This window comes from Cyanistes caeruleus, chromosome 6, assembly GCF_971803275.1.
Source record: "Cyanistes caeruleus chromosome 6, bCyaCae1.hap1.1, whole genome shotgun sequence".
Taxonomy (NCBI): domain Eukaryota; kingdom Metazoa; phylum Chordata; class Aves; order Passeriformes; family Paridae; genus Cyanistes; species Cyanistes caeruleus.
Window position 1 is genome coordinate 8,952,838 of NC_141706.1, and position 19,527 is coordinate 8,972,364.

A 19,527-nucleotide genomic window follows, 5' to 3' on the forward strand; every position below is an offset into this window, starting at 1 on the left:
GAAGCAAAAGTTGTGTGTGTGTATAGTTTAAGTTTATACCTCCCTGTAGTGGTTTTTCTTTTTGTAAAAATGACTGAAAACAGCAGTGCAAAAGTTAAAACTGCATTTTATGCATGTTATACTCTGTTAGCAAAACACAATGCCAGACCTTCTCCAGGAGGGAAAAGTTGGTGCTCAGTAATTGGTTTAATTTGGAAAATGTGATTGCTAGAGTATGTTCTTTACAACATGAAACAAAATTTAAACTGGGCAAAAAGGAAACAAGAGAGGGAAACCCCTCTCATTAATCAAATTTACCCTCAAAAAGAGCTAACTTGGATAAAATTGTGGGGAACACTGCTGTCCTAGTTTGAAACCTCTAATTAAAAATATAATTTTTAATTAGATAATATAATTTCATAATATAATTATATAATATATTGTATTATATATTATATTATAATAGAATAGAATATAATATACTATTACTACTATATTATAATAGAATATAATTATATCAATGATAAGGATCTTGGTCTGCATATAACTACTAAAATAGAAATAAAAATAGAAAAAAAAAAAAAAAGAAAAAAAGTAAAAGAGAAAAAAAAAGAGAAAAGAAAAGGGAGTATGGGTGTCTCCTTCACGAGTCAGAGACAGAATACGTATTCCGAGTGTCTCACTGGAGGTGATCAAATTTGGTTGAGGGAACAGGAACCCAGTGGGCACTGGGGACATGAGGTCTTCTTAATAGCAAGAGACATGGTCCCTAACTCAGCACACAGCTTATTGGGCCAAGGGGCTTAACCCCTTGGAAAGGGGGGACTTGACTGCTATAGTTTGTACCCCCAACCAACTACTGAAAAATATTTAGAAAGCTGTCTGCTTACAAATGATACACAAAAGAAAATTAATTGTTAGTTATGAATCACCAATGCTGTTACCTGTGAAAACTGAAATTATGGACCTGTAAAAATCCCAGAAGGAAAAAATCAGAGAAAGCAAAGGGTGATAGATACATTGGTTCTCTTAATGAAAACCGTCCCCCCAAAAAAAGAGAAAACAAATCTCTAATTGCCAGTATTAGTGGTCACTAGAAAGAAAGGGGTCTCCAAAACATAATGAGTGGCTTATCACTTAAAAGTTGAGTAAAGTAGTCGTTAATTGGCACTGTCCCAGGTTCATTGTATCGATTGCCCCATTGTATAACCCAGCACACCTCCACAGGCTCTGGGCTGTGAGCCAAAGCAGTTTCCTTCTCAGCTTCTGGGAGTGGAGCCCAAACAGTTTCAGAATCAGGGAAACTAGTAACTGCCTCTCATGGGTGAGCAGAGAGGTGGAAGTTAGTTGTATTTAAAATGCTCACTAGAAATAACAAAACTGGAGGCATACTGATTATAGCAATAGTGGGTCCTAAACATGCACCTATTACTTCTGTAGTTAACACTAGAGCCCAAATTTTGTATTGACCAATACAGACTAGTACAGGATTTGAGAGCAATAATAGAATAACTGAAGATATTTACCCAGTGGTAGCTAATCCTTGCACACTGTTAACATCTGTAAAAGAGAAATAGAAATGGTTTACTGTAACTGATTTAAAAGATGCCTTTTTCTGCATACTCCTTGACAAAGAAAGTAAGAAACTGTTTGCCTCTGAATGGGAAAATCCAGAAAATGGAAGGAAAACTCAGCTCACCTGAACATGACTCCCACAAAGATACAAGAACAGTCCAACCCTATTTGGAAGCCAGCTGGTGAAGGAGCTGGAGATTTGGACCGAGAATGGGCAAGTACCAGAAAACAATACTTGCTGCTACAGTATGTTGATGATACACTGACAACTACAGAAGAGAAAACAACCTGCATAAAGGTAACAATTGAAATTTTAAATTAGCTGGGAATGGGAGGATATAAGGTGTCTAAAGGAAAGACACAAATTGGCCAACAGACTGTGATTTACCTGGGGTGTGAAATCTCACAAGGGCAACGTAAGCTGGGTACTAATTGTATTCAAGCTATTTGTGCCATTCCAGGACCCCAGAACTTACATGAGCTGTGAGTTTTCCTCGGGATGACAGGGTGGTGCCACCTGTGGATCATGGACTATGGACTAATTGCAAAACCCCTGTATGAAGCCCAGAAGACGCAGCCGCTTACCTGGGGCAAACCACAGAAGGAGGCCTTCCTCAAGCTGAAGAAAGCATTGACAACTGCTCCAGCATTAGGATTGCCTGATTTATCCAAAGACTTTCAGCTGTTTGTGCATGAAAGATCACACCTAGCTCTGGGAGTACTAACCCAGCGTCTGGGAAGCTGGAAAAGGCCAGTAGGCTACTTCTCCAAACAACTTGACAACGTGAGTGCCGGATGGCCTTCATGCCTGCGGGCAGTTGCAGCCACTGTGATGCTGATACAAGAAGCTAAAAAAGAAAACTCACGATGAGTAGACACATTAATGTCTACATGCCACATATAGTAACCACTGTTTTAGAACAAAAGTGGTGGGGGGGCCATTGGCTATCTCCAAGCAGGATGATGAAATTCCAGATAATCCTGACTGGATTGAATTCACACTAAAGACAACTAACCTCTTGAATCCAGCTTTTTTCCTAGGTACCACAACTGAAGAAGGCCCGTTAGAGCACGACTGTGTAGAAGTAATAGAGTACACCTATTCGGCAAGGGAAGACCTGAAAGACATCCCACTAGAGCAACCAGAATTGGAGCTATTCACAGATGGAAGAAGCTTGGTGGAGAGCAGGACAAGATACGCTGGATATGCGGTAACAACAGTACAATAGTGGAGGCAAATGCATTATCACCAAATACATCTGCCCAGAGGGCAGAACTGGTTGCCTTAATCAGAACATTAGAATTGAGTAGAGGGAAATTGAAAAGCAGACTGGACAGCCCGACAGATTGCTCGAGAAGTGCAAACAACAATGGCATTGATACCTTTAAAGACTAATGTTTCTCAATTTAATTTGTCTCCAAAACCAAAATATTCAATAAAAGATGAGAAATTGGGACATTTGCTAAATGCACAAAAGGATTCAGAAGAATGGTATGTAACTGCACAAAGACAAATAGTGTTAACCCCCTTGATAATGAGAGAAGTTCTACAAATGAAACATAACAAATGTCATTGGGGTGCAGAAGCATTGGTAAAATTGCTAAAGCAAAAATTAATCTTGGTACGGATGCTAACAATGGCAAAATCAACTCAGTGGCAAGACACAGGCATAGGTAGGAAAGATTAGGATAGGAATAGAATCAAGATGACACTTAGCAAGAACCCTCTAGTAGAGTGAAATTTGGGTGGGCCCTAGAGCAAATAGCAAACTGTCAGAATAGAGAAACAGGTCAGGTAGACTAGCAAGAGTCATCCGGGAAAGATTTAAAGAATTAAACGTCCTATTACAACTTATTACTTTTGAAAGAACATGGAGGGTGTGAAGTTTTTTTTTTTAAGGGGACAGATTGATCATTGCATCCCAATGCAATGGGATTGCAATCCACATCCCAAATGTAACTGCAGATGTAGAACATGACATCAATCAGTTGCAACAAATAGAGCATGAAGCACAGGAAGAGCAAAAGGATTTGACTACAAGTTGATTAGGTAAAATCTTCAAAGGGTTAGGGTGGAATGTGAATTCATGGATTAAATCTATCATTGAGAATGTGATAATTTTACTAATTGTATTTTTAGCAATTTGGTTAGTTTACAGCATCTTAAAAAGAGAAATACAGAAGAAAACATCCTGGAACCAGAAGATAATAAAGGCACTGACGCGAGATCTACACCCACCATCCTCTAGTTCTCCATTTCGTGACAGCATCCAGGACAACGTTTACATCAATCGAGGATTTGAAGAACACCAAGTATAAACTCAGAAACAAAGGACTGTATCAAGTGAAAACATTTGCACTTATGGTGAAGTGAAAATGCTTTCAAAGGGGGGAAATGATAGTAAAAGGCCTTAAAATCTTAGAAAATTCAGGGACTTAGAAAGAAAGTTAGGTTTGGAAAGCCCTGGGAAAAGCAGGCCCTGGAAATGTTAGGCCTTGTGCTTGCTAAAGACCAGGTCAAGCTGCACTTGTGTAGTCAGTATATGATAAATGATACAATTGTTAGATGTGATTAGATATAATTATTGTTTAGAGAACATGGGGAACCATGTTAGGGGGCTAAGGGGGGATTACAAGAAATTCATGCTTGGGTAAAAACAATGTATACAATAGAACAATGTAAGTTTAATAATTAATATGTAAGTTGCATAATGATAGAGTATAAAATATGTTCAACTCGAAACCCAAGTCGGGTCAGATTTGGGTATGTGTACCCCTGACACCCAGAGCTCTTTAAATAAAACACCTTCATATAACCATTTGTGGTTATGTGTGTTCCTGAACGCTAACATCCTGTCAGTGCCAGCTATGCCAGTGCCAGCCCAGCTCTGGGCACTCGGGATCGTGGTTGCTCCAGGGAGCAGAAGCCATGGCTGTGTCCCCTCTGAAACAAAGAAGTTTAAGTCCAACAGCAAAAGTGTGTTAGGCTAATAACAATTTTGAGTCAAAATTTTGAACAAATTGGAAATTTATTTGCCATAGACATGTTCAAAGGAACAACAATTTTCAGGCACAATAATAATAATACAATTAATTCAGCACTATTAATAATAATATTGTGTATTATTTTATACACAATAATATCCAAGATTTTTTATAGATACTCCCAAAAATGCTCCCAATTTATTACATCTTGGCATAGGTGTTTTGGTACTTTTTTATATATACTCCCAAAAGTGCTTCCAATTTATTACATCACGGTATAAATGTTTTGTTCTTTTAATATTACCAGAATATATTGTCTATCTTAGTTTAATGGTTAACCCAGGTTTCTTCCAGCTAAACCATGTTTTATTGGCGGTGCTGGCAGTGCTGGTGAAGCATCTGGGTGCTTATCAGAATCAACTCCCTTTCAGGGAAGAGTTCTGGGATCATTGCCAAAACCTGCCCTGGGCCTAAGGAAGCACAACTAAGCCAAAAATTCCTGTTTCTGTCATTCTACTGCAGGCTCACACAACCCAAGGGAAGGACAGCAAACAGCTGCTTTGTGTTGATTTGGCACAGCTGGGTTTTTTGGTAGCTGAGGAGTGCCACAGACAGTGGCTCCTGTGAGAAGCTGCTGGAAGCCAATCACTGATGGCTCTGAAGATGGACATGCTGCTGGCCCAATCAGAGAGGCTGGTAACTCTTTTGTGATGACACATTGAAGAAGAAAGTCAAAGCAGCGCCCACACAGTTTTTACCAGGGGTGGCGAGGTGCTGCTGCTGGGGCCATCCCGGTGCGGTGTGTGGTGATGCGCCGTGGCCGGGGCCATCATGGTACCTTCAGGCAGCAGTTTTTCTTGTAGTGAGAGAAGAGAGGGAAGTGAGAACGTGAGGGAACACAACATGGCAGCACCAAGGTCAATGGAAAAAAAGAGGGGGAAGAAGTGCTCCAAATGTCACAGCTGAGATCACTCTGCAAGCCATAGAAGGTGAGTGAACGGTTTTCACAGGTGCCTGGAGTTTGGCCAGCATCAAACCATGACATGCTGGCAATCAGGTTATCAAGCATTAGAGCCCACATTAGTTACCGCCAATACCCTTGATGATGTAATGAAAGGAATTGGAGAGCAGATTTTGGGGTGCTGTAGTTGCCTTTCTAGCCCTTCACCAGAGCTCCTCCCTGTCCTGATTTTAAATTGTATCCCCATTCATCCACCTAACCTAGACACAGGTTTTGTATTCTTAAAATTTCATCTAAGAGTAAAAGTGAATGGAAAAGAAGCACCGAGTCTGTTATCAGACTGTACTTGCTCTCCCTGCATCAGGACTTTTGACTACAGCACAGACAGACAACAAGAGACAGATTGCCTTGGCTTTCCAGCTAGCTGGAGCAGAGAGGTCTTCCTGGACTGTTTTCTTTCCCTTTTCCTGAAACGAATCGAACCTGCTCTGGACTGGGGACTCGGGGGAGCACCGGGAGCTTGCACCCATAGACTACCGAGAGCCCAGCCTGGGCAGCGGCATTTTCCAGCACCAGAAGGACTGATAACAGAGTGAACACCCACAGGAAGGACACCCTCTGAAGTTTGTCATCTCTTCGGAATGGTGAGAGGTTTTGTAATTTGATATCGTTCATTTTGTGCTGAGTAGTGCTGTGCCTGGGAAATAAACAGGTTTTTTCCACTTCTCTCAGAGAAATCTCTTCCCGAACCGGTTGGAGGGTGGGAGAAAAGGGCCACGTGGGTTTGCTTCCCGGGGGGAGCCCCACTGGAGGTTTTCTCCCAAATTTGCCCTAAACCAGGACACTCCCCCTCCTCAGTCTTGGGAATACTTGTGGGTGTTTTTGCCTGATCTTACCCCTTTGCAAGCAGGGACACCTTCCACTAGACCAGGTTGCTTCAAATCTCATCCAACCTGGCTGGGAACATTTCCAGGGATGGGGCAGCCAGAGCATCTCTGGGAACCTGTGCCAGGGCCTCTCCACCCTCACAGGGAAGAATTTCTGAAGGCACAAAACCACCTGCAAGGATATAAGTAAAAATCAGGTTTCATATTAAGCAACAGCACACCAAAGTATTATCCCTGAGTGTTTGTGTGTGAGTTCAGGTGTGTGTGACAAAAGGACAGTGAGGGTAAGGATAAAAAGGAAAATGGCCTAAAAGCTTTAAAGCACTCAACCTTAACAGTATTTCAGTTAGAGCTTAAATTTAGCAGTTCAACAGAGGAATAACACTTAGCAGTATTTGACCTACCTTATGCCATATACTTCCTTACAGGCCTGGCTTGCTCAGATGTCTCAGGTACTAAAACACCTGAGAGAGCAGCATTTCTCCCACATTTGCTGTAGCAGATGCACACGTGTGTGCACCCAGACAGAAAGAGTCAGTGCAAGGTCCCTGTGGGAAATTCCCCTTGGAGGCAGTGAAATGCTCACTCCGGATGCCTTTGCATCTCCTCGCTGTGCCAAGGGTTGAGCCTGGAGCAGTGTGGGGATCGGTTTAGGATCTGTCGTTGTTTGGGCATCCCTGAGGGCAGCAAATGGGAGAGGTCCCAGCTCGGAGAGGGCCCAGTGCGTGGGAGGTTCTGGCCAGCGCTGCTGGGGCCCAGCAGAGCTCCAAGGGTCTCCTTTTGGACTGCTGTTCACAGGGCCCCAAGAGATGGGCTTCAGCCACAACAATGTTTCACCCTGGCCACACTTTGGGCCAGCAGCTTTCTGTGGAAGTGTGAGAACAGGGATGTTGTGCCATTCAGGGATGTAAAATCATTTCCAAGGCTGTTCACCAAACCTCAGCAGGTCGTTGGAGAGCAGCAGTTCCTGGGAGCAGAGGGCATTTCTGATCAGTGCCAGAGGAGCTGAGCCCAGGGCCTGCTCCTCAAGGCTGAGGCCTCACAAGCCTGTAGGAGAGTCCAGTGTGGCCTGAAAAGGGGGTGGGGGATGCACCAGCACAGGGAGGGTGATCCTGTGGGTATTTATTGATCAGGTCACTCAAGGAATCCCTCAGCCACTGTCCCAGGGTCCTTCAGCAGAGCAGTGGAGGGGATCAACAGGCTCAGACCGCTGTGTCCAACATCTCCAATGAAGGCACTATTTTCATCACTGGGAGCATTGTTTTCATCACTGGGGGCAGTGTTTTCTTCTGGCTCCTCAAACACCCTCTGGAGGGCCTCCCTTAGGGACTGCATGGAGATGTGACTCCTGCAGTTGTCGATGGAGCAGTCTCTCCAGCAGCTCCCCAAGGAGAAGTCTTCCTTCCAGCTCCCCACCAAGAAGTAGATGAAGGGTTTGATGCTGCTGTTGATGCAGGTGAGTAGGAAAATCACCTCGGTGGACACAAACACGTACTCGAGCTGCTGCAGTAAATACAAGAGACTGAGGGGCAGACTGAAGAGTGCAGTGAGGAAGATGAGAATGTCGAGCCTCTTCTGTTCCCGCTGCTGGGAGCCACGTTTGAAATGAACGAAGACAATTATGCTGGAAATGAGCATGGGTGCAGCAAACAGGAAGAAGTTGAGGACATACATGGAGAGGAGAGCCACCTGGCTATGCTCCTGTTCCTGCGACTGGCACACGGACGTCACCGTGGGAATGACAACAATGGGAACAAAGAAGAAGGCCCAGAACAGTGCAGTCTTTACCACCCACAACAGGCGCAGGGGAAGTTGGCAACCACAGAAAACCAGGCAGAGGATGGATCTGCACCTGTAAAAGCTGATGAATGTCAGCCGGTACAGCCCCATGTTGTAGGAGAACTGGGACAGCTGGAAAAGCAATCTCAAATACATCTGAGACATTATAGTGGAGCAGGACACTTCCTCGTGCAGGAAGAGCAGGGTGGAAGGGACCATGAAGACGAGGAAGATTAAGTCAGTGATGGCCTGGTTGAAGATGGAGCGGGTGATGGCATTAATGTGGAGGAGCCAGAGGACAGCCCCATTCCCAGCCAGCCCACAGAGGCAGATGAGCAGTGTCACAATATGTATGATCACTGCACTGACACTGATCTCACATGGGACAGGTCCATTGGTCAGTGTGGAAAAATGAGGAAACACGGTGCTCACCTTCATGGGTGGGCGCTGGGCAGGTGGTGCGTTGTGACCCCCTGGCTGTGGTCAGAGCGGATGGGAGTCAGTGCTTGGAGGATCCAGGGATGGACCATGCAGCTCCTTAGCAGCTCCATGCAGCGGGAAGGATTCAGTGGAGAGAAATGAGATGTGCAGGGGAGGAGGGAGGTGGAAATTGTGGAGTGTAAGAGGGAGGGTTGGGCTGGTCAGTAGCAGATTAATATAAAACCAGAGAATACACATTTTCAACCCCCTTGATGTTCCTCAAAGGCAGATGGCCAAAAAGATAAAAGGACATAAAAATGTGGAGCCAGGGTAATAAACGTGACTGGAGCCAATGGAGAAAGGGATAAGGCGGGCCACCGGTGTTTGTGGGGCAAGTTCTGTGACAAGACGCAACAGCGCATGGCCAAAGGCAAAGTTCAAGGCAAGGTCACCTTTAATATCACAGCACTCAGTGAATGCAACCACCAGAGATCACTCTCAATGAACCTCCAGGACCATGAAAGAACTCCCAGTAGGAAGTGAATGCATGGAAATTTGTTCTAGGAAAATGGTATTTATGTACTCGGTCAGAAAAACTTTTGAATGATTATGTGTGTTTATAATGGATAAAAATGCTGTTGTAAAGTCTCAGCACACACAAAAATATGGATGGATCCTTCTGCGTGTCCTGCTGCCTAAAGCTTCACTTGCTAATGCCATAACATGGTGTTAATAACTTTATTCTGTCTGATTTTGGTATCACTCCTCATCCCCATCTTCACCGCACTCTCCATCCCATCCCATCCCGTCCCGTCCCGTCCCTTCCCGTCCCGTCCCGTCCCAACCCGTCCCATCCCGTCCCATTCCCCTCCCCTCCCGTCCCACTGGTTTCCCAGGCAGAGGCCACTCCCTGTCTGCAAGGGCCTGGTGGGCTCTGTTGCTGTCCAGTGGGGAGATTTGGGATTGGTGGCACCCAGACCCCCTCCAACCTCCTCCAGCCCTGTCTGCCTGATGCCTTGGAGTGGCTACCTAGAAGAGAGGCTAGACAAGGTAAAGAGAATAAAAGCAGGTATTTATTAAAGGCCTTCAAAAGGTGTACCCTGGAAAGTCAAAGCCTCTGAGAGGGGCTCCACTCAAAATGGACAATGGTCACGAGTTTTTCAGACATACAAGTTTGTTCTGTTTACATATCAGGGTCAATCCTCCAATTACAGCTTCAGGTAGTGAAGTCATTTACCCCCAGTTTGCTCCCCCACAGTTCACTCTTGTTTATACATTTCAGGGCCTGAGGCAGTAGGGAGTCCTTGAATTTCCATCCTGGAGGGATTGTTTTTTCTTTCCCAAATGTGAAGACAGTTAACTAACACTTTATATGGAGCTGAGAGTTATGCATTAATGCGGTACAGGAGTTGAAAAACATAAAGGCTAAAATCCTAAGGCAGCATGCCTCCCTGTGTCATCTCTGCTGTGACACTCTCAGAGCAGTCATGGGGGAATGCTGAGCCCCTGGGCCATCCTGTCCGTGCCAGCTGTGCCGGTGCCAGCCCAGCTCTGGGCACTCGGGATTGTGGCTCCACCAGGGAGCAGAAGCCATGCCTGTATCCCCTCTGAAACAAAGAAGTTTAAATCCAACAGCAAAAGCGTGTTAGGCTAATAAGAATTTTGAGTCAAAATTGTGAACATACTGGAAATTTATTAGCCATAGACATGTTCAAAGGAACAACAATTTTCAGGCATTTTTATACACAATAATATCCAAGATTTTTATAGATACTCCCGAAAGGGCTCCCAATTTATTACACCTTGGTATAGGTGTTTTGGTACTTTTTTATAGATACTCCCAAAAGTGTTTCCAATTCATTATATCATGGTATAGGTGTTTTGGTTCTTTTAATATTAACAGAATATTGTTGCTGCTAAAGATCAATAGATCACACGGACACAGATTGAGGTGTGGTGCAAGAAAGAGCAGAGTTTATTTTTCCTCCCAGGATTTATAGGCTTCTGACCATGGCCAGGGATTGGAGGGTCAGGATAACGCTTTCTCACTGCACTGGCCATGAGAGATGCCCATTACAAGACGTGTAACAGAAAGAATGTACACATATCTATGTTTACAGTTACTGTCTTGGGAAAGTCTTTAGAAAACTATGTTAGCAAGCTCAGAAACTGAGTTTTCAGGGCGACAGAATATATTGTCTATCTTAGTTTAATGGTTAACCCAGGTTTCTTCCAGCTAAACCATGTTTTATTGGCGGTGCTGGCAGTGCTGGTGAAGCATCTGGGTGCTTATCAGAAACAACTCCCTTTCTGGGAAGAGTTCTGGGATCATTGCCAAAACCTGCCCTGGGCCTGAGGAAGCACAACTAAGCCAAAAATTCCCATTTCTGTCATTCTACTGCAGGCTCACACAGCCCAAGGGAAGGACAGCAAACAGCTGCTTTGTGTTGATTTGGCACAGCTGGGTTTTTTGGTAGCCAAGGAGTGCCACAGACAGCGGCTCCTGTGAGAAGCTGCTGGAAGCCAATCACTGATGGCTCTGAAGATGGACATGCTGCTGGCCCAATCAGAGAGGCTGGTAACTCTTTTGTGATGACACATTGAAGAAGAAAGTCAAAGCAGCGCCCACACAGTTTTTACCAGGGGTGGCGAGGTGCTGCTGCTGGGGCCATCCCGGTGCGGTGAGTGGTGATGCGCCGTGGCCGGGGCCATCATGGTACCTTCAGGCAGCAGTTTTCTTATAGTGAGAGAAGAGAGGGAAGTGAGAACGTGAGGGAACACAACATGGCAGCACCAAGGTCAATGGAAAAAAAGAGGGGGAAGAAGTGCTCCAAATGTCACAGCTGAGATCCCTCTGCAAGCCGTAGTGAGGACTATGATGAAACAAACTCTCCCCTGGCAGTCCATGAAGTCTGTGGGGGATGCAGAAATCCACTCACAGCTTCCAAAGCAGAGCAGCCTGGTCCTTTGGAGGACTGCACCCCATGGTAGTGTGACCCACAGCTTAACAGTTTTTTGCACAGTGTTTGCACATGGGAGGCACTCACGTTGCAACAATTTTGGCAGGACTGCTGCTTGTGAGATTAGAGCCACACTGGAGAAGTTCATGGAGAAGTGTTTCCATGGGAGAGACCCATTGACATAGCAGAAAAATCTCCTCTCCCTGAGTGAACAGAAGAATATCTCAAGTGACAAACTGACCAAAACCCCTGTGCCCTGTCTCCTTCCATTGTTGGGGGGATGGAGCTGGGGGGGAAAAAAGGTCTTTTATTGTTTTATTTATTTCTCATTATTGTCCTCTGACTCTGTTAATAATAAATTTACTTAATACCATTAAATTTGAACCTTTTATTTTTGACTCTTAGATTGTTTTTTCTCCCAGTCCTCATCTCAACTCATGACCTCTTTGTTAATTTTTGTTTCCCTTTCCTCTGCCCAGCTGAGGGCAAGAGAACGTGAGTGAACAGTTTTCACATGTGCCTGGAGTTTGGCCAGTGTCAGACCATGACATGCTTTCAACCAGGTTATCAAGCATTAGAGCCCACATTACTTACTGCCAATAACCTTGATGATGTAATAAAAGGAATTGGAGAGCAGATTTTGGGGTGCTGTATTTGCCCTTCCAGCCCTTTACCAGAGCTCCTCCTCCTCCTCAGTTTTGGGAATACTTGTGGTTGTTTTTACCTGATCTTACCCCTTTGCAAGCAGGGACACCTTCCACTAGACCAGGTTGTTTCAAACCTCATCCAACCTGGCTGGGAACATTTCCAGGGATGGGGCAGCCAGAGCATCTCTGGGAACCTGTGCCAGGACCTCTCCACCCTCACGGGGAAGAATTTCTTCCCAATCTTCCACTCAAACCTGTTCTCTGGCAGTGGGAAGCCATTCCCCCTTGTCCTGTCACTTCAGGCCCTTGTCCAAACTTCCTCTCTAGTTCTTGGAGCCTCTTTAGGCTCTGGAAGGGGCTCTGAGGTCTCCCTGAAGCCATCCCTTCTCCAGGATGAACACCCCTGTCTCAGTGACCTCAGCAAAGCCTCAGGGAGAGGGATAATGCCCCAGAGACCATGGTGACAAATGCAGATGTCACCCTGCTCCTGGAAGGGGGCGGCTGTGCTGAGCACCATGGACTCTCCTCCCCTTGCAGCTGCACCATTCAGGCCTGCTGAGGGAGAGGCCAAAGCCAGGGCAGAGGAAGAATTTCTGAAGGCATAAAACCACCAGCAAGGATATAAGTAAAAATCAGGTTTCATATTAAGCAACAGCACACCAAAGTACTATTCCTGAGTGTTTGTGTGTGTGTTCAGGTGTGTGTGACAAAAGGACTGTGAGGGTAAGGATGAAATGGAAAATGGCCTAAAAGCTTTAAAGCACTCAAACTTAACAGTACTTCAGTTATATCCTAAATTTAGCAGTTCAACAGAGGAATAACACTTAGCAGTATTTGACCTACCTTATGCCATATACTTCCTTACAGGCCTGGCTTGCTCAGATGTCTCAGGTACTAAAACACCTGAGAGAGCCACATTTCTCCCACATTTGCTGTAGCAGATGCACACGTGTGTGCACCCAGACAGAAAGAGTCAGTGCAAGGTCCCTGTGGGAAATTCCCCTTGGAGGCAGTGAAATGCTCACTCCGGATGCCTTTGCATCTCCTCGCTGTGCCAAGGGTTGAGCCTGGAGCAGTGTGGGGATCGGTTTAGGATCTGTCGATGTTTGGGCATCCCTGAGGGCAGCAAATGGGAGAGATCCCAGCTCGGAGAGGCCCCAGTGCGAGGGAGGTTCTGGCCAGCGCTGCTGGGGCCCAGCAGAGCTCCAAGGGTCTCCTTTTGGACTGCTGTTCACAGGGCCCCAGGAGATGGGCTTCAGCCACAACAATGTTTCACCCTGGCCACACTTTGGGCCAGCAGCTTCCTGTGGAAGTGTGAGAACAGGGATGTTGTGCCATTCAGGGATGTAAAATCATTTCCAAGGCTGTTCAGAAAACCTCAGCAGGTCGTTGGAGAGCAGCAGCTCCTGGGAGCAGAGGGCATTTCTGATCAGTGCCAGAGGAGCTGAGCCCAGGGCCTGCTCCTCAAGGCTGAGGCCTCACAAGCCTGTAGGAGAGTCCAGTGTGACCTGAAAAGGGGGTGGGGGATGTACCAGCACAGGGAGGGTGATCCTGTGGATATTTATTGATCAAGTGACTCAAGGAATCTTGTGGAGGCCAGGGAACCGGCCAGTTCAGAGGTCCTGGCTCTCCCCTGGAGTACTTCTCCCTAGGCGAGACACTTTTATGTCATGCAGAGAAAAAGTGTCAGTCCCAGAGGCCCTAGAGTTGAACATGTTAATTTGTTAAACCCCATTAGTTTCCCTCCCTATGAATCCACCCCGATACATGTATCTAAGTTTCCCCCGCCCCTCTCCTCCTCTATAAATACCCCGATTTCTCCCCAGTTCGACGAGCTGCTGTCACTGGCTCTTTTCACTGAGGGCCCTGCTATAATAAAGGCTATTTCTCAGTGGAATGCCTTACAGCATTCTAGTCTCTCTCTCCGCGTCGCCTGCACGCTGCTGCTGAGCTGAAATCACTCGCCAGGCAGAGGACGTGCCTGTGCCCCTGGGCAGTCCTTTTCAGGACGGCTTCTTCAGGGTAGTTGTGGCACCCCTGCCATCGACACTGCTGTGGCAAGTGGCGCCCAACGTGGGGCAGACGAAGAGCCCCTGAAGAAGCGTCCACCTGCAGTTTTAACTGCAGAGCGTGCCGCTGTTGGAGCTGCCACCCCCCGAGGAGAACCTCTTGTGTTCTAGCAAGAGGCAATCCAAAGGGCTGCGACCGGGACCCTCGCTGACCATCTGGGGCTAAAAAGACAGAAGATAGAAGAGCCCTTGAGGACCGGCCACCAGGTGACCACCCACCCACCAGCGTTCTGTTGGCCTCATCGGCATCGGCTGAAGAAAAAGTGTGAGTCACCCCATTCAGGGTTTTTTGGGCCTTTCTCATTTTCGTTTGCATTTTGCTGCTGGGTGGGGAGTGAGAAGGATCGGGAATCAGCTTTCCAGACCCAAGCTGACCCCTCCTGAGAAGGACTTTTATATCCAAGTTGTGGGCACCCTCAAAGCGGGAAATTTTAAGTTTTCAAAAGGGGAGTTAAAGAGATTTATTCATTGGATTTTCAAACATTTTAAGGTTGATTCTAATTCTGTTAAATCGGGAAAATTTTGGGACAATGTGGGGAGAAAGTTATATACTGTTCAGGCAGGGGGAGATTTATGAGTTGCCAAGTTTTTTCCTTCGTTTCAAACCATTATATTTTCTGTTGACAAAGAGGGGAAAAAGGGTTGATGAAGTTTCGGGTCCCCACTTGAAATCCCCATCCCCATTACCCTCTCCAAGTGTTCCTAAACCCTCTTCCCTACCTGAGGGACAGTTGGCGGGCGGACGTAGCCACCAGGCACAGGGTTGCTGCTGTCTCCCTGACACCCTCCCACCGCCTCTCTACCCTTACCAGGACGGCACTGGCCATGCTGCTCTGGACCTTTCCTCTACCCTCCTCCCTACGCCCACATAACCGGTTGCATCCCCCCCGGTTCTTAACATTAGTAAAGATGGCGCTGGCAATGTGGCCAGCCCCACCATCTTGTCTCCTTCGCACCCAGGTTTTCCCGCCCTTGCACCTCAAAATGGCCACTTTCCCGCCTCTACCCCTTCTCTTCCTGTTGCGCCCTGCTCCTCTTCCCCTCCCATCGCGTCGCTGGGTGTAACCACGTCGGGCCCCTCCCCTTCCATCGGGAAACCCCTCCATGTCGTGGACCCCAGTCCCACCCCTTCCAACCAGAGCTCCGCCCCCAATGGCATTCCCACCACCAGTCCCCCCAACACTGGGATCGGAAGTGGTAATGACAGCAACCGTAAGGAAGCCATCTTGGCTTCCTCAGCCACTCACAAACGAGCCAGTACCGGTTGCCAGAAATGGCCATGTGCTGTCATCAAGCGCCCCCCATCTCCTCCAAGAGATGAGGACAGTGAGTCCTCATATTCAGATTCTGAATATGAAGACCACTGGGCCGAGGTACAGAGGGAAGCCACACAGGCAGGGGACTCAGCCCTGTCAAAAAAGATCTTAGCTTTCCCTGTGGTACATAAGAAGGACAGAGCAGGGGCACTCATTAATGTATGGGAGACCCTACACTACAGAGAGTTACAGGAGCTGTGCAAAGCCGCTGAAGAGCATGGCTGGGGCTCTCACTTTTTCAAACACCTACTGGAAGCCACCTTCACCGCCCATGTCATGGTGCCTCATGATATTAAAAATATCATGAACTGCCTTCTCTCCCCAGCAGAATACATGCTATGGGAAAGGCAGTGGAAAAAACATCTGAAACAGTTGGCAGATGCATATGCCAAAGGTGCCAACAAACCAAATTTAACTCTAGAACAACTGGCAGGAGAAGGTGACTTCCAGAAACCAAGAGACCAGGCCCGAGATCTGCCCGAAGCAGTGTTACATGACATCGCTAATGCTGCCAAGATGTCTCTTTTTGTCACTCCTGATGATAAAGTGCCTACGCAGAGCTTCACAAACATTAAACAAGGGGCAAGTGAATCCTTTATTAAGTTTGTGGATAAACTAAAATTAGCAATTGAAAAACAAATAGAGGGCTCCCAAGCACAAAAGGAATTACTGGCCAAGATGGCAATAGTCAATGCAAATTCAGAATGTAAGGCAGTTTTATGAGCCCTTCCACTTGACCCCGAACCAACCATTGACCAAATGGTAGAAGCCTGCACCAAGCACTTTGCTGCCCCAACTGAGAATACGGTAGCACTTGCAGTCGCAAAGGGAGTGGCAGAAGGGATATCTGGCGCCTATGCAGTAGAGAGAATGAGAGACTCCAGCACAAGCCGCTGCTTTAATTGTGGCGAACCTGGACATTTTTTTAAAGACTGCCCAGAGAGACATTTTATACAACCACCTACCCACCAACGGTTACCCAGATCAAATTGGCGTTCGGGAAACTTCAAGCAGAGCGCGGAACGGCCCTGTGCTCTGACATCAAATGAAATACCGCACCGCTCCATCCCTCCTGCCAAGTCCACCATCCTACCTCCATGGGAACCATGACCTCAGACCCAGCAGGTGGAGCGCTTCAGATGGGAACCTGGCGTCAACTGGTAATCAGACTCTCCTTGCAGCTTAAGGGTGACTGTTTTTATAAGATCCCCACAGGGAAACGTGGACCACCAGGCGGTCCCTCCAACATCTTAATACTTGGGGATCCAATTAACTCTCCGGGACAAGTCCATATAACACCTGAAGTCCAGACTTTACACCCAGGAGATGAAATTTTCATCTCTTTAACTTGCATAGACCCTCCTTATTTTTTAAAACAGCAGACTCCAGTGGCACAAGCCTTTTTGTTACCAAATGACTGTCTGGAACAGGTTCCCCTCAATCCCACCACCATGTAGACTCAGGTTGTGGGCTCCAACAAGCCTATCATAGAGTGCAGCCTGTTCTGTAAAGGAGAAAAGATCCATCGCCCAGGAATGCTGGACACAGGAGCGGATGTTACCATCATTGCCCGTTCCGAGTGGCCAGCCAACTGGGAATTGCAGCCTGTAGCGGGGATGGTTTCGGGAATTGGGGGAGTGGCGGTGTCTATGAGAAGCAGGCACAATGTAGTAGTAGAAGGTCCCGAGGGAAAAATGGCGACCGTCCGGCCATTTGTTGTGAGGGCACCAATCACCCTCTGGGGGAGGGATCTCCTATCCCAGTGGGGGGCTTCTTTGCGTATTCCCAGTAGGGATTTTTAGTGGGGGTCACTGAAGAACGTGCTAAGCCCACCATCCCCCAACTCACCTGGAAACAGCACCATCCAGTGTGGGTTGATCAGTGACCCCTTTCTGAAACCAAACTGCGCGCACTAGAAGCCCTCGTGGAGGAGCAGCTTGCCAAGGGCCACATTACAGAGACCAACAGCCCTTGGAACTCCCCTGTCTTTGTTTTATGCAAACCAGGCAAAGACAGGTGGAGACTCCTCCATGACCTCCGAAAAATCAATGAGGTCATTGAGGATATGGGCCCCCTCCAGCCTGGCATGCCCTCACCTTCCATGCTTCCTCGAGACTGGAAGCTTGCAATCATAGACATCAAAGATTGCTTTTTTAACATCCCTCTCCATCCTTGAGACGGCCCCAGGTTTGCATATTTGGTTCCCTCCCCAAACAGACAGGCGCCTCTAAAAAGATACCATTGGCTTGTTCTCCCGCAAGGGATGAAAAATTCTCCCACTATCTACCAATGGTACATAGCCCACATCCTTACCCCAGTGAGGGTCCTGTTCCCAGACGCAGTTATATTACATTACATGGATGACATCTTGGTTTGTGCCGCTGATGATGACTACCTCCACCGGACTTTGCAAAAGACTATAAAGACAATTGAGGACGCTGGGTTTGAGATTTGCGAAGACAAGATCCAGCACACCTGCCCTTGGACCTACCTTGGACTCCGGATTCGTGACTGGACCGTTGTACCCCAGCAGCTGACCATCAGAGACGACCCCAAGATCCTGCGGGACTTATATCAGCTCTGCGGGTCCATCAACTGGGTACGTCCCCTGCTTGGGATCACGACGGAAGTCCTTGCGCCCCGCTTCAACCTGTTCCACGGCAGCGAGAACCTTGACTCACCGCGTGCCCTCACGCCGGAGGCCCAAGAATCCATCACCAAGGTCCAAGAGGCCCTGTCTTCGCGGCAAGCCCACCAGTATGAACCCAGCCTGCCCTTCCAACTGGTTGTCCTGGGTAAGGCCCCGCGCTTACACGCACTCATTTTCCAATGGGACATGACATTGAAGGATCCGCTCCTTATCATCAAGTGGATCTTCACACACAATCAGCCCACCAAAACTATTACGACTCCACAGGAAATCATGGCTGAACTCATTAAAAAAGCAAGAGTTCGTCTCCACACTCTTGCAGGCTGTGAGTTCACATGCATTTTCCTTCCATTGACAACTGGAGATTTGGAGCCGTTACTCCAATCCAATGAGAGCCTTCAGTTCGCTCTCGATAGCTATTCAGGCCAAATTTCTATACATCCACCTGGCCACAAATTATTTCAAACCACATTTAATTTGGTCCCCAAATTGTTACAGAGCAAAACACCGCTCAAGGCTCTGACAGTTTTTACTGACGGCTCGGGGAAATCTCACAAATCAGTCATGACTTGGAAGGACCCCAGGACACAGAAGTAGGAGTCTGATGTCTAAGTGGTTGAGGGATCACCTGAGATTGCTGAATTAGCAGCTGTCGTCAGAGCTTTTGAAAAATTCCAAGAACCTTTCAATCTGGTGACCGATTCGGCTTATGTGGCTGGAATAGCTAGGAGAGAAGAACACGCATTTCTGAAAGAAGTCTCTAACCCAAATTTATACAAATTGCTTTCTGAATTAATAGATCTCATCTCCCACAGAAAGCAACCATACTATATCATGCATGTGAGGTCACACACTGACCTCCCAGGTGCCATCGCGGAAGGTAACAAGAGAGCAGACACCTTAGCCATGCCTGTTGGAGCGGTCATAGTCCCGGACATTTTTGCACAAGCAAAATTGTCCCACCAATTTTACCATCAGAACGTCCCCGCCCTGATGAGGACGTTCAAGTTACCCAGGGATCAGGCCAGGGCAATAGTTGCCACCTGTCCCAATTGTCAATCTTTTCAAGTTCCAACGATAAATTCTGAGGTTAACCCCCGAGGACTCAACAGCTGCCAAATTTGGCAGACTGATGTTACCCACGTCCCGTCCTTCGGGAGAGTTAAGTATGTTCATGTTTTGGTGGACACTTTTTCTGGTGCAGTGTTTGCCTCAGCCCATGCAGGAGAAAATGCCAAGCATACCAACTGGCATTTTCTCCTTGCGTTTGCTACCCTGGGAGTCCCCCAACAAATAAAA

The 19,527-nt window shown here is 47.1% G+C and overlaps 1 protein-coding gene and 1 long non-coding RNA gene across 3 annotated transcripts; one reads left to right on the forward strand and one right to left on the reverse strand.

The window, feature by feature from the left end:
- Positions 1 to 1,611: 1,611 nt before the first annotated feature.
- Positions 1,612 to 4,370, forward strand: LOC147652418 (uncharacterized). The gene is made up of 3 exons (XR_015287731.1): positions 1,612 to 1,852; positions 2,016 to 2,338; positions 2,596 to 4,370. It is a non-coding gene; the product is annotated as an uncharacterized LOC147652418 (long non-coding RNA).
- A 194-nt stretch (positions 4,371 to 4,564) lies between these two features.
- On the reverse strand, positions 4,565 to 8,751 carry LOC111930620 (proto-oncogene Mas-like). 2 transcript variants are annotated; one of them, XR_015287730.1, is made up of 3 exons: positions 8,599 to 8,745; positions 6,397 to 6,559; positions 4,565 to 5,395 (listed from the first exon to the last, which is right to left on the reverse strand). XR_015287730.1 is itself a non-coding variant. In XM_023928722.2 (3 exons), the coding sequence occupies exon 1, from the start codon at positions 8,602 to 8,604 to the stop codon at positions 7,522 to 7,524; it is 1,083 nt and encodes a 360-aa protein (XP_023784490.2). In that variant the 5' UTR covers positions 8,605 to 8,751; the 3' UTR covers positions 4,565 to 5,395; positions 6,397 to 6,559; positions 6,792 to 7,521. The 2 variants fall into 2 exon arrangements, 1 of the variants encoding a protein (XP_023784490.2); XM_023928722.2 differs by having other exon boundaries at positions 6,792 to 8,751.
- Positions 8,752 to 19,527: the final 10,776 nt, after the last annotated feature.